The 12342-nt window shown below is 54.5% G+C and overlaps 1 protein-coding gene across 1 annotated transcript; it reads left to right on the top strand.

Annotated features, from left to right (window-relative positions):
* The first annotated feature begins 133 nt into the window (after positions 1-133).
* BAIAP2L2 (BAR/IMD domain containing adaptor protein 2 like 2) lies at positions 134-11931 on the top strand. Its single transcript, XM_071422848.1, has 14 exons — positions 134-596; positions 1566-1641; positions 1922-2008; positions 3088-3149; positions 3447-3518; positions 4130-4246; positions 4627-4773; positions 5242-5394; positions 5831-5972; positions 6733-6961; positions 7876-7947; positions 8266-8446; positions 10280-10320; positions 11147-11931. The coding sequence occupies exons 1-14, from the start codon at positions 558-560 to the stop codon at positions 11220-11222; spliced, it is 1494 nt and encodes a 497-aa protein (XP_071278949.1). The 5' UTR covers positions 134-557; the 3' UTR covers positions 11223-11931.
* Positions 11932-12342: the final 411 nt, after the last annotated feature.

Genomic DNA, 12342 nt, shown 5'->3' with positions numbered 1-12342 from the left:
AGCTGAAATTTGTGTAGCGTTTTCCTTGGGTTCCTCCCTGCCTGCTGCTCTTTGCTGCCTGTGATCACCAGCTGACAAGGATCTCCTGACCTGCGAGGAGCCTGCGTGAGAGGGACCTGAGCACGCCTCGCTCAGTTGCCCAGCACAGCGAGCCCCGTTGGAGCCGTGGCAGGGCTGGGCCAGCGAGCCATAAGGCAGTGGCTCGGGCAGGTGGCTGGCACTGCAGGTGTCAGGACTGGCAGGGCTGGGCACCAGGCTGGCAATCAATAATGCAGAGAGGCGGTCACATGTCCTCGCTGGCTGTCGCAGGATTCCTCTCTCCCCCCCAGAGTCTGGTTACTTCCAGAGATCAAGTTCCAGCCTCTCGGCTGGTGAATTATTAAACTCCATCAGTGCTCCCTTTGTACCACATCTCTGTCTTCCTGCTGTCCTTCCTTGCTGGTGAGGCTCTTTCCATCCAGCTGGCTGTGCGGAAGCAGAGTCCTTCAGGCCAGAACAGCACCTTGTACTCTCCTTTGCTCCTTGCTTCTCTGTGGGAGAGTGAATAGGCTCCAGAGATGGATCTGTCCTACAGATCCACCATCTCCATCTATAAGGTGAGTGTTGGCATCAAAGGCAGCTCCTGACTGTGTATGGGGGATGTGTGGGTGGGAGATGAGTGTTTTCTGCCAAAGGCTCCCTTGGGTGGACAGCTGAAGGCTGAATCCATTCACAGGCTGAACTGGAGCAGCTCCTGTGGGGTCTGGGCTGTGTTTGGGACCAGTTTGCCTCAACCAGTCCCTGTTGAGGCATCCCTGTTTGGGAGCCAGAGGAGAGGGTGGTGTGGTTCCTAAGGACAGATTCAGGAAGGAACTGGGCAGGCAGGGTGGTTTGGACATGGAGCATGGAGGGTGGCACACCTTGGTTGCTGGCAGGAAGATCGATGGGCTGTTTTGCCCCTCCCTTGAAAGAGTCTCTGATCTCATAAATGCTGCCCTACACACACCAGTGCTGAACCAAGAGAGGAGAGCTGACTGAAATGAGGAATTGCTTATTCCAGTCTCTGGTCTTCTCTGTAGTGAATGGACACCTTAGATAAACGCAAATAAAAGCAGAGAAGCTGGATGTCCATCCCTTCTCTTACTAAGCTGCTGAGTCTGACAGTGCAGCACATCCTGGCCAGGAAAGGGTTGTGTTCATGCCTGGATGATAAGCAGTGGCCCTCTGGCTGGCTGTGGGGTGAAGGAAAAGGCAGCTCAGATCCCCTTGCAGTTACTCCCCTGCCTGCAGTGGGTGTGGGCCCTTGGGAGAAAGCCATCTTCATTTAGGCAACCACTTGGCTGTGCAGAGGGCTGCCTTGCCCTCTGGCACTGCCCCTCTCCTGGCTGGCTTGGCAAGGCTCTGGGCAGCTGAGGTTGCTGGCCAGCCCCGGTGCAGGGAGCTGGCTGTGCTTGGCTCTACATTGTCTGGTTCCAGTGCTCCAGAGGGGGCTCTCACCCAGCCAAACCACAGCACAGGAGCCTTGTCCTGCTGAGCTCTCTGGGCATGAGGAAGAATGGCATTAATGTGCTTCTGCCTGGCCACAGAGTATCCTGGAGCAGTTCAACCCTGCGCTGGAGAACCTGGTGTACCTGGGCAACAACTACCTGCGTGCCTTCCACGGTGAGTGGGGTCCCGCAGGGCCAGGGCTCCAGGCCACGGTGCTGCATCCAGCCTGGGCACCCCCATCCCCTCACCCAGGACAGGGTTGCTGCTCTGCCACCTCTGGCATGTCCTGAGCTGCTCTTAAGCACTGTTCAGCTCCAGGACCCACTCCTGATGGGGAGACATGGGGACCTATAGGCAAAGTACCAGGAGGTAGCAGTTCTGTATGCTGCTTGCTGGAACTGGTGGTGGTGGGAAGGCAGACTGGACCCTTAGCACCCCTCTCCTCTCCCCACAGCACTATCCAAAGCAGCTGAAGTGTATTTTAAGGCAATTGAGAAGATTGGGGAGCAAGCACTGCAGAGTTCCACCTCACACATGCTAGGTAAGGCTCTCCTGCATATCATCTTCTCTCCTGTGGTGAGCCACAGTTACCTTTTTTTGACCTTCTCCTTTAGCTGGTCCACTTCTGGGTACTGGGACAAGAAAGACAGCTCCTCTAAATGGTGTGTCTCTGTACCAGACCCTGTCCAGGTGGTGACAGTCAAATTTATTGTGTGTCCTTGAATATTTCTCACAGTCCCAGCAGTCCTCCCTGTATTTCTCTGAGATCAGTGAGTGAGCTCAGCTCCTGTGATGGACCTCCAGGGATGGACCTCTCACAGAAAATTGTCCCTGCTGAGGCATCCTGCCCCCAGAGATGAAATTTTCATCACAGAGGAAGCATTTTTCTCCTCCTTGAGGGTGTGAGGGAAAAGCCAGGGAGCATGCACTGACAACAACTGATGGGTTTTTGTCCTCCTGAGCCTGCAACTGGCTGAAATGGCAGCTTGGGGCTGAGGGACTCCCACTCAGCAGTGTAAATAACTCTGCAATCTGGTGGCGACTGCTGAAAACGTGGTCAGGGAACTGCTCCACTGCTAAATGTTTCAGCCAAAAGCTTCCAGCAGATGTGTCCCTTCTGCAGACTGTTGTCATCTGTACCTTCCAGCTGGCTCCTCTGCTCCCTGTCATCAGTCTCTGCCTTCCTGGTTTCATAAGGCCAACCCAGTGAAGTGGGACCATGCACAGCATCAGAGTGGGTGCTGGAGCTGCCTTCCACAGGACACCAGAAATGTGCAGTGCAGCTGGGGAGGCTTTGGGGTTAGAAATGGGGCCTGTAGGGGCTGTGGCAGAGCAGAAACCCAGCACCCAGAGCCCATGGCAGAGGTGAGGTTGTCTCTGACACCTGGGGCTGCAGCAGAGCACTGGCCCAGCCATCACGTGGGCTGGGGTAACCCTGCATTGGCAGTGCTTGGGAGGGAAGGCTACCAGGGTGCAGAGAGCAGTGCTTGGTGATATCTCTTGGACTTTCACAGCCACGTGAAAGCTCATCAGCCTGAGCTGCACGCTGCTGGTCTGCCTCCTTAGGCACATGAGGAAATCGCCACAGGACTTTTTCACCTTCTGTCTTTCTCCCCCAAGGTGAAATTCTGATGCAGATGTCTGACACGCAGAGACTACTGAGCTCTGATTTGGAAGTTGTGGTGAGTGGTTTTCCCAAGGGTGGAGAATAAAGTGATTTCCTTCACTACAGCTTATCAGCATTTACCACATTGACCCCATCAGCTGCCCTCACACATGCCTGCAGGCAGGTGCCTGCCTCCCTGCTGCACGTGGCAGAGGAGGGTCACAGGGCTGGCATGCCCAGAGCCTGCCTGCAAGTCACTTGCTCTGCAAGTTTTATGAGCCACCCCTTGAATATTTCAGAGCACTTTATCACAGTGCGTGCAATATCCCATATGGTGAAGGGATAAGGGTGATGGCTCCTTCCCCTCTTTCAGGCTCAGACCTTCCACATGGACCTGCTGCAGCACATGGAGAAGAACAGCAAAATGGATGTGCAGTTTATCAGTGTAAGTGTGAACTTCCATCTCCTCCCCAGCTCTCCTTGTTTATCTCTCCCCTTCACCCAAGGGTTTTTGCTTCAACACTTGAGGTGGTTGCGTAATTCTTCTCAGCAGGAGATGGGGGGTCTTACCTTCTCCCACCATGGAACAAACTCCCCTTGTTCAGCTGATGATGGAGAGCTTAAAGAGGGCAGGTGGCTGTTCTTTGTGCAGTGGGACTTGCCAAATGCTTCAGTGGGGCTGAGAGATTCAGCATTCCAGAAACAGAGTTCCCAGCTTCCCTAAATCCCAGGCTCTGCTGGTCTGTGGCTCCTGTGCTGCTGTGGCCCAGCTGGCCACACCACCCAGCTGGTGGTGTCACAGAGGAAGACAGAGGCCTTGGGACCCAGGGCTGGGCAGCTAGAAGCCAGTCCTTGCTCCTGAGATCTGAGATCTGGAGGTTCATCAGCACTCTTGAGCCATTTAAAACTAAAAGAAAGGCATTTTATAAGAGGTCCAGGTGAAGCCTGATTGCAGGTGGACTCAGAAGCCCAACCACCCATCAGAGCAGGACCCTTGCTGCCTCTCAGTGTGGCTGGGTCTCTGGCTCCTCACTGAGCCTGTTTTCTCCCTGGCAGGAGAGCCAGAAGCAGTATGAGCTGGAGTACCAGCGAAGAGCCACCAACCTGGATAACTGCATGGCAGAGCTGTGGAGAATGGAGAGGGCTCGTGACAAAAATGCCCGGGAGATGAAGGTGAGCAGTGATTGCAGAAGGGGAGTTGGTAATAAGAACTGGAGGATTTCTCAGGAACCAGGCTGAAATTCTCAGCAGCCTTAGCCAAGGGGTTGCCCTGATGTTCAAAAGGCAGCAGGCTTATCTGGAAAGTAGGAGACTCCTGTTTTGCAGGGTGCTACTGACCTGTGGGCAGTCCTGCCAAGCCCTTTCCTCATTTAGGAAGCCTCAGGAAGGAAGGACTTAATCCCCAGCACTCTGCTCTAGCTCCTCTCTGCTGCTGCAGCAATGCAAGAGGACTGGGAAGCTGATAGACGTGATGACCCCTTCCAACCCTTCCCCTGAGTCCACTCTGCTGGATTTTCACTGATCCCTTCCTCCCTTCTTTCCCTGTGACACAGGAGAACGTGATGCGGCTGCGCTCGGAGATGCAGGCGTTCGTGTCTGAGAGCCAGAGGGAGGCGGAGCTGGAGGAGAAACGCCGCTACCGCTTCCTGGCTGAAAAGCACCAGCTGCTCTACAACACTCTCCTCCAGTTCTACAGCAGGGTACAGCCCTGCCAGGCTGGGGAGCAGAGCTGGGGGAGCAGACAGCAGGGCTGGAGGGGGAGCATGCAGGCAGGAGGGAGCCAGGGCTGAGCCATCCCTCAGGTGAAGGATGCATCTGCGCATGGACTGGGCGGGAAACTTTTGGTTCTTGCTGTGAGGTTCAGGCTGGCTGTACTAGGCTGGGAGAACATGTCTGGGGCTGAGGATGGTGCTGGCATGGGGTTAGTTGGGTGTGTGAGTGATGGAGGAGGGAAAGGTGCTGTAGGTGTTTATTAGCAGGATCTTTGGGACCGGGAGATCTCTGCTGGAGGGTGCCATCCTGGAAATTCCTGCCTACAGGGAGCTGTTTGGCCATTCCCACAAGCCTAATTTTGGGAGGACCTGGTCTCTAATGCATGTATAAGCCCTAGGCTTCCTCTGTAGCTGGTCTGCCCTGCCCATCACCCCCACTTGTCTGTTTCTCCCCAGGCTCGGAGCATGATCCAGAGCAAGGCACCACGGTGGAAGGAGCAGCTGGAAGCCAGCCGTAACCCCTCAAACAGCCACTCCCAGGGGCTGCTCTCAGCCTCCCACAGCCAGAGCTACCCACCAGGACGGCTCACACCCACCCACCTTGAGATGGTGAGGAGCCCACAGACAGCTTAACCTTTTCTGAGGAGATACTGGAACAGGTTGCCCAGAGAGGTGGTAGATGCCCCATCTCTGGAAACATTCAAGGTCAGGCTGAACTGAGCTGTGAGCAACCTGATTTAATTGAAGACATCCTTGCTCATTTCATGTTGTTGGACTAGATGGCCTTTAAAGGTCTGTTCCAACCCAAAATATTCAATGGCTCTTTGGTGGTGAGGCTGCAGGGCAAGGTCAGTCCTTGGCCAGCCATGGTGCCTTGTCCAGCTCCAATGGCCTTTCCTGGCCAAGAGGAAGAGGAGCCTGTGTGTGGGCTGCAGGAGGAATGTGCTGAGTTTGGCTTTCCAAGAGGGACTGCATATCTCTCAGAGCATCTCCTGCCCAACACAGCCTTCATGGATGTGTGTTCAACCCCCTTTCTTTCCAACAGCCCCAGAGACCTCTTGGGGACTTTGCTTCTTCTATGACTGGGAGTAGATCCAGCATCTTCTCTCCAGACCCTCCAGAAATGAGAATGTCTCCTCAGCCAGAGTCTCCCAGGCGGCCAATGCGGAGGACACCGTCAGCTGCCAGTATGACTCACTTCTGGGAGCAGTGCTGTGGGGACACACAGGGGTTGGACCTCTCTGGGGAGAGGGTTGGGTTTGGGAAGGGACCACCACTCTACCAGAGCACCAGACCTCAGCCACATTCCCGGGCATGGTGAGAGGACAGCACCTATGGGGGCTGTAGAGGGCAAGGCTGAAGTAGAAAGTGAGCTCAGCCTTCAGAGCAGAGTCCATCCAGGGCAAGGCCAGGCTGTGTGAGGTGGGGAGCCTATGAAGTACAATTTTCAAGGCTCCTCAAACTGCAAGAACTGGTTCTTGCTAGAATTCCCATTTTAGTAAAGCACCTTCTTTCATACTACCAGATTAAATATTAGCTTGCCCTATGAAACATAGCCATTTAACCCATGACATCCCTGCTTTTCCTTCCTGAGAAATTTCAGCTTAAAGTTTGTAAAAGAAGTAAAAAAAGGACAGGGAGAGAGAGAAATTACCCAAATAATCAGTAGCTCTAGCAGGTCAGGAAGAGGACTGTCAGGCAGGGAGGGCATCAGCCAGGGCATGCAGCGCTTAATGCTCTAGGCATTTGGCCAGAGAGGACACAGTGCAAAACAAATGGGCTTGGCTTGAGTGGATTGTCTCCTGCAGGATGCTTACCCTGCTTTTCCCATGGTGTGAAAGGCCATCTGCTCCTCCCCTAGACTGGGAAAGCAGTGGTCCCTTTGAGGCAGCAAGGTCCTGCAGGAGGATGCCAGCCTCCAGCCAGACCCTTGGTGCCTCCCTGCAGGTTTGCTGCCCACGGGCCGCACGTCCCGTTCGGGTTCCTTTGGCGAGGCCAGCGGTGGCAGCGAGGGCAGAAAGAGGAGTGGTGGCACCACGAGGGTCCAGGCCATCGTGCCCCACACGACAGGGGCCAACCGGACCCTGCTGCGGTTCGAGCCCGGGGATGTCATCGCGGTGCTGAGGCCAGAGGCACAGAATGGCTGGCTCTACGGCAAGCTGGAGGGCTCATCCACGTACGTGATGCTGCTGCTGTAAAGTGGACAGATGCAGGCTTGCTGAGTCTGGAGCTAGGAGGGTTAAGCCCAAAATTATCCCCCCCCCCCTCACCTCCTGGTGTGGCCGGGGCACCATGTCCCACCCACCATCGCAGTGGGACAGCGCTGTGTCCTCAGGGATGGGGGCTCTCCGTGCCAAGGAGATGCACTGTGGCAGGGCTGGCATGGGTGGGCTGCCTGGGGAACCTCCAGGGGCTTTGGGTGGAAGAGCCGGGGATGCAGTGACACCCTCCTGGCTTGCATGACTGAGTGACTCCTGTCATGGGATCCAGCTCAGGGTCATGAACTGCTGGAGTTACCTGAGAGGCCTGGCATTTCTTAGCTCACGCTGCAGCTGCTGCCGCAGCCTCCAGCACAGGCAGGGCATGGAAACTGCTGCACCCAGCACTTACTGAATTACTCCCTGTGGCTCTGCCAGCCAACATCTGTGTGTAAAGCCTGCCCTGTTCCATAGAGGATGTGGTCTGCAGGAATGCTCACAGATGTGAGATGAACAAAAGCAGTGCCTATCTTTGGGCAGCTGTTTCTGGAGTGGAGCTGCTGTAAAATCCCTGGATGAGTTTTCCACAGCTTCCTTGTGATTGTGGTTGGTAGAAGTGTCTCTTGCTGGATTGCACCAGCATTACTCCCAGGTTTTGCACAGCTCCTGAGATAAGTGAGTCCTGCTCCAAGCTCAAGGTCCGTCCCACGATAAGTCCTGTGCCCCATCTATGGGTGACAGAAGTGCAGGAGCCCTGTCACACATGGTAGTGGCAAACGTGGCTTGATTGATGTGTGAGATGGGCGCAGATCAAAAGTGTTTGGCAAACGGATCTGAAGAACCACAAACCACAGTTGCCTGGACCTCATTTGGCTCTGTTCTTGTGCCCTAGGTGTGGCTGGTTCCCTGAAGCTTATGTTAAGCCTTTGGAGAATACAAGGGAGATGGAGGAGCCAGACACCAGGTAACAGGATGGCAACTGGCCAGGCAGAGCTTCTGGTACACCACAAATCCAGTGGGGTTTGTTTGAGTGTGCCCCATGGAGAGCTGCAGGGCTCCCATGCTGCAGGACCTGCCAAGAGCTTCATTGTGCCCTGGGACCTCGCAGGCTTCCCTAGGCAGCTCCCATAACCTGTGCAATCTCATCTTCAAGGTTCTTGCAACTGGGCCAGTCCAAGACACGTGCATTTTCTCCAGAGACATCCCATGTTGTGCTAGCACCTGTGCTGCTCCCTGATCCCTGCTCTTTGGCTCCCACCTCACTGTCCTCTGCTTTGCTCAGGTCCTTCCCGCTGCGAAGCAGTCACAGCATGGATGACATCCTGGACCGTCCCAGCACTCCATCCTCCAGCAGTTACTGGCCTGCTGCTGCCCAGCCCAGTGTGCCCACCCCACCTCCCCTCTCAGTGGGTGCCAGCAGCCACCAGAGCGGGGTGGTCACCCCAGTCACTTCTGGCTCCAAGGTCAGTGCAGCAGCAGTGACACTGTGGCGGGTGTGTGTGAAGGGGGCCCCATCTGATTTTCATCCTCCAAGGCACACCTGTTCTGCTTTGGCTAGTAGAGACAGAAAATCACCTTTCTGATGTTGGTGAAGGGACCTGCTGCTTTCCTGAGTCTTGCTAGCATCAGTCTTTCTCACCCAGTCTGTTCACATGCCACCCTGTCTGATGACCCCTGCCAGTCTTCCTGTTGTGTGCAGATCCTCAGTGCCTGGCTTTGCTCCCCCAAGGGACTGCTTTTCTGCCCCTGCCCTTCTCATCTCTCTCTCTTTTTGCTCACCAGGGACCCTTCAGTTCAGTCCTTTTCTCCATGACCTCCCAGCCTGATTTCTGGTGGCTCCAGGGCAGCACTTCTTTCTGCTAATAGTAGGACCATGGAGTGACCAGGCTGGTCTGGGAGTGGGTGACCAGCTAACAGAGATGCCATCCTTCTTCTCCCTTCAGAGAATGGAGAGGAGTTTCATAGGGCTCCTCTTTTAAATTCAGATGAGGGTTGGCTTAAACTCACAGCTGGGGTAGGGAAAAGCTGGGAGCAGAGGCTGAGGGCACAGCACAACTATATTTAGGAGCCTTAGAACAAGTTGTGTCCAACTCATGGTTTATGGATGGCATACTGAGAAGGAAGTCCTCCACTTAGCATTGCTTCCAGCCATAGGGAATTGACTGGGAGACCCAAGTTAAAGGTGAAGACCTCGGGGAGGAAAGAACAGTGATGCCCATGGGACATGACTTGCTCAGTCTCACTGGAAAACCTTTTCCACAGTAACTGGTTCCAGGCCAGCACAAGGCTGCAAGCAATTGAATGTCTCAAAGAACTGAAAACTGCAACATTTAATTACTCTTTTTTTCCCCTTTATGTCCTGCTCTGTGGTTTCAGGTAGCCTCAGGGTGCACAGCACAGGGGAACAGCCTCTGCAGCCTTCCTGTCCCTATGGGTCACTGGGTTTTCATCCTGCCCCAGGGCTAGGGTGTAGGGATAAACCTGGGACTGAGTCATGAAAAGTGTGCAGCATTTGGAATAGCATGGCAGAGTGTGGAACCTCACTATAAAGGAGGGAAAGACTAATTTGGAAAGACTCAGCTTTGCTTTAAATGTATGCCCAAGGCATCCCCCAGCTGAGCCACGAACAAATGGGTGTGACTTCCCAACTGGATGCCAGATAGCCACGTGTGGCTTTCTTGCCTGCCACCAGAGTACTCTAGCAGGTCAGATGTCACTGATCCTTCACTATCCACTGGCCAAGAATAAGATCCACAGGGCCTAGGTCCAACTTTCTCCATCAGGTTTGTCCACTTTTAAGTAATATGTGGTGCAGGGTAGGTAGGTACAGCTCTGGAGCTCCCCACGGATGCAGGGAGCACGTGAGGGCATGGACCACAGACTTTTTGCCAGGGTGTGTGGGCAACATGAGGGGGCATCTCTGGCTGTGCTGGAGGGTGAAATGTAGCTCAGACTGTCACTGTTTGCTGTGCTCTTCAGATATGACATTTTGGGGATCTGAGTCATCTCCTTTCTTCCCCAAAACAAAGGAAGATGTCCAAGGGGAGTAAGGAACCTCTGGCGTAGGGACAACCCCCCACAACAAAATTCAGGGTGTTATCTACAGTGGAGAATTTGTGGATTTTTGCAAAGCTTGACTGAATAAGGAGTCAGAGCCCTGTTAAGAGGACTTGGGCTCCTAACTCACCTAAGTGTTTTGTGAAATTTTCCTCCATGTGTGCAGTGTCTCCTGCCCCACTCTTCTCTCTGCATTGCCTACTCCAGATTTCTCACTGCTGCTTTTCTTTTTACTGCAGAAATCAGGAGTATTTGACCAGCCTCCTGAACTCTTCCCACGGTGAGTAAGATGTGGAACTCCACTCCGGAATAATCTGACAGAGGGGAGTATTATTACAATATTATTATTATTTAATCTTTTGGATTATCAAATGTGGGAGCAACAAGGAAGTGTCTAGGGAAAAGCAATGCACAGCCCACCTTCCAGGATAGGAGGCAGAGGTGGTCCATTCTGGCCTCTGCTGATTGGGAAGGTCCTATCCTGACTCAGATAAAACGAGGTAGGAGCTGAGCACCCTGAGCACGTGTCCAGACCCACATGCTCCTTCCCATCCATCCTGGAAGGGTCACAATAGCAGCTTGCATCCTGAGTGTGGAGCTACACGACTGTGCATCTCTGCCTGCTTGGAAAGGGCTGAGGCATAAAAGGACGTGGCTTTGAGTTCTGATGAGTCAGGTCTGTGGGGGTGAGACTTGCCATAAATCCCTGGTTTTCTTCCTCCTGGAGCTGGATTGGCGTCTCCGTGTTTCTGGTGTTGTCCCGTGGCCTTTTTCCACTCCCCTACTCCTTGCTTGGAGGGTCAGTGTGCACTCTATGAGTGTAGAGTGCTGTCCTGAGGGACAGCCATGTGCCAGTGTCCCTTTCTCAAACTTTGGAAGAAGGAGGGTGAGTAGCCCTTAGAAGATCCCAAGGGGAACCACATGGGAATGTGCAGCAGGGTGTGTTAAGGATGGAGAAAACATACTCGGGAATTAACTTTACCACGCTCTCCTCCTTGGCATGGAGGCGACTGCAACAGGACTAAGTGGCCTTTGCTTGGTCACAGACATCCCTGCATGGCATTTGCAGGCTTTCTGATGGTTGCCTGTTTCCTTTCCCATTCCAGAGGTACCAACCCCTTTGCCACAGTCAAGCTGCGCCCCACAGTGACCAATGACCGCTCGGCACCCATCATCCGGTGAAACAGGGCTGTGGGCATGAAGGATTCCAGCAGAGAAGGAGGAGGAGAAGTGACAATGCTGTGACCTCCAGCTGGGCAGCAACCTAGTGCTACCACTCCAGGAGTGAACTGTCTTTTCCCCTCCCATACCTCTGGGACAATGGGACCCATCTCACCTGGGTGCCTGGTGTGCTTTAGCCAGAAGCAGATCTCTGCTGCCCTTTCTGGATTGACCCCTGCTTCCCTCCCCTTGTGGTGTTACTGTACTTGAGTGGGAGGGAGCAGTCTGCTGTTACTGGTGCTGGTGGCCTGGGAGAGGGGAAGCTGCTGGAGCTGGAGCTGGAGGTAGGGCTGGCTAAGGCCATCTGCTGCCAGGGCAGTGCTGTTGGGATGTTGAAGGTGAAGCTTTGCTACCCCTGCTGTGGGCAGAGAAGGACTGTCACCAAACAGTTCCTTTGCCACCAGAAGAATGGACTCCAAAAGAGAAGGCTACAAGAAGGCTTCCAGTGATCCAGTGGTCCAGCTGACAGGGTCTGGTCTTGGCCTCTTTGACAACTGTGTCCATCTGCAGCAGCACCTGCCTCTTCTCACCCCAGGTGCAGCCCCTCACCTTGCTGGGCACTGCTGGGGCAAGGCAGGGGCAGGTGACAGTGTCCAGCACCACTGCCCTGTTCCTTCAGGTACTGTCCTGTGGAAAATAGATGGGTTTTTTAAAATAAAATGAGAATGCATTTTCTGTGTCCATTTCAGTGGCTGGGACATCACCTCAGTCACAGGATGCAGGGGGAGGAGGACAGACACTCCACACCAGCACTGGGGCCATGGTGGCTGCCCACGCTCGTGGTGTTGGACACTGCAGTGCCGTGAGTCCGGATGGGGCAGCCACCTGCCCAGGGGTCTGGGGTGGATGTGGAGGGCACCAGGAAGGTTGCACTGCCCATTGCTGGCTGCCCCCCTGCGTGCCCCTGTCTGTCCTGTTGCTGGAGGGCAGCAAGGACCTGTGGCCCCCTTCTCCTCACCCACTGCTGGAATGTGTGCTCTGGGCACCCCAGGGCTGCTCAGTGCAGGGGAAAAACATTCCCCTAGGGCTTGTGGGGGCCTCACCAATCTGGGAATACCTGGTGTGTGCTGGGGGAGCCCTC

Source organism: Agelaius tricolor, unplaced genomic scaffold, assembly GCF_023055355.1.
Source record: "Agelaius tricolor isolate 1412-34295 unplaced genomic scaffold, bAgeTri1.0.p SCAF_3, whole genome shotgun sequence".
NCBI lineage: Eukaryota > Metazoa > Chordata > Aves > Passeriformes > Icteridae > Agelaius > Agelaius tricolor.
The sequence above is the reverse complement of the archived record's forward strand: the minus strand, read 5'-3'. Positions and strand labels throughout refer to the sequence as shown.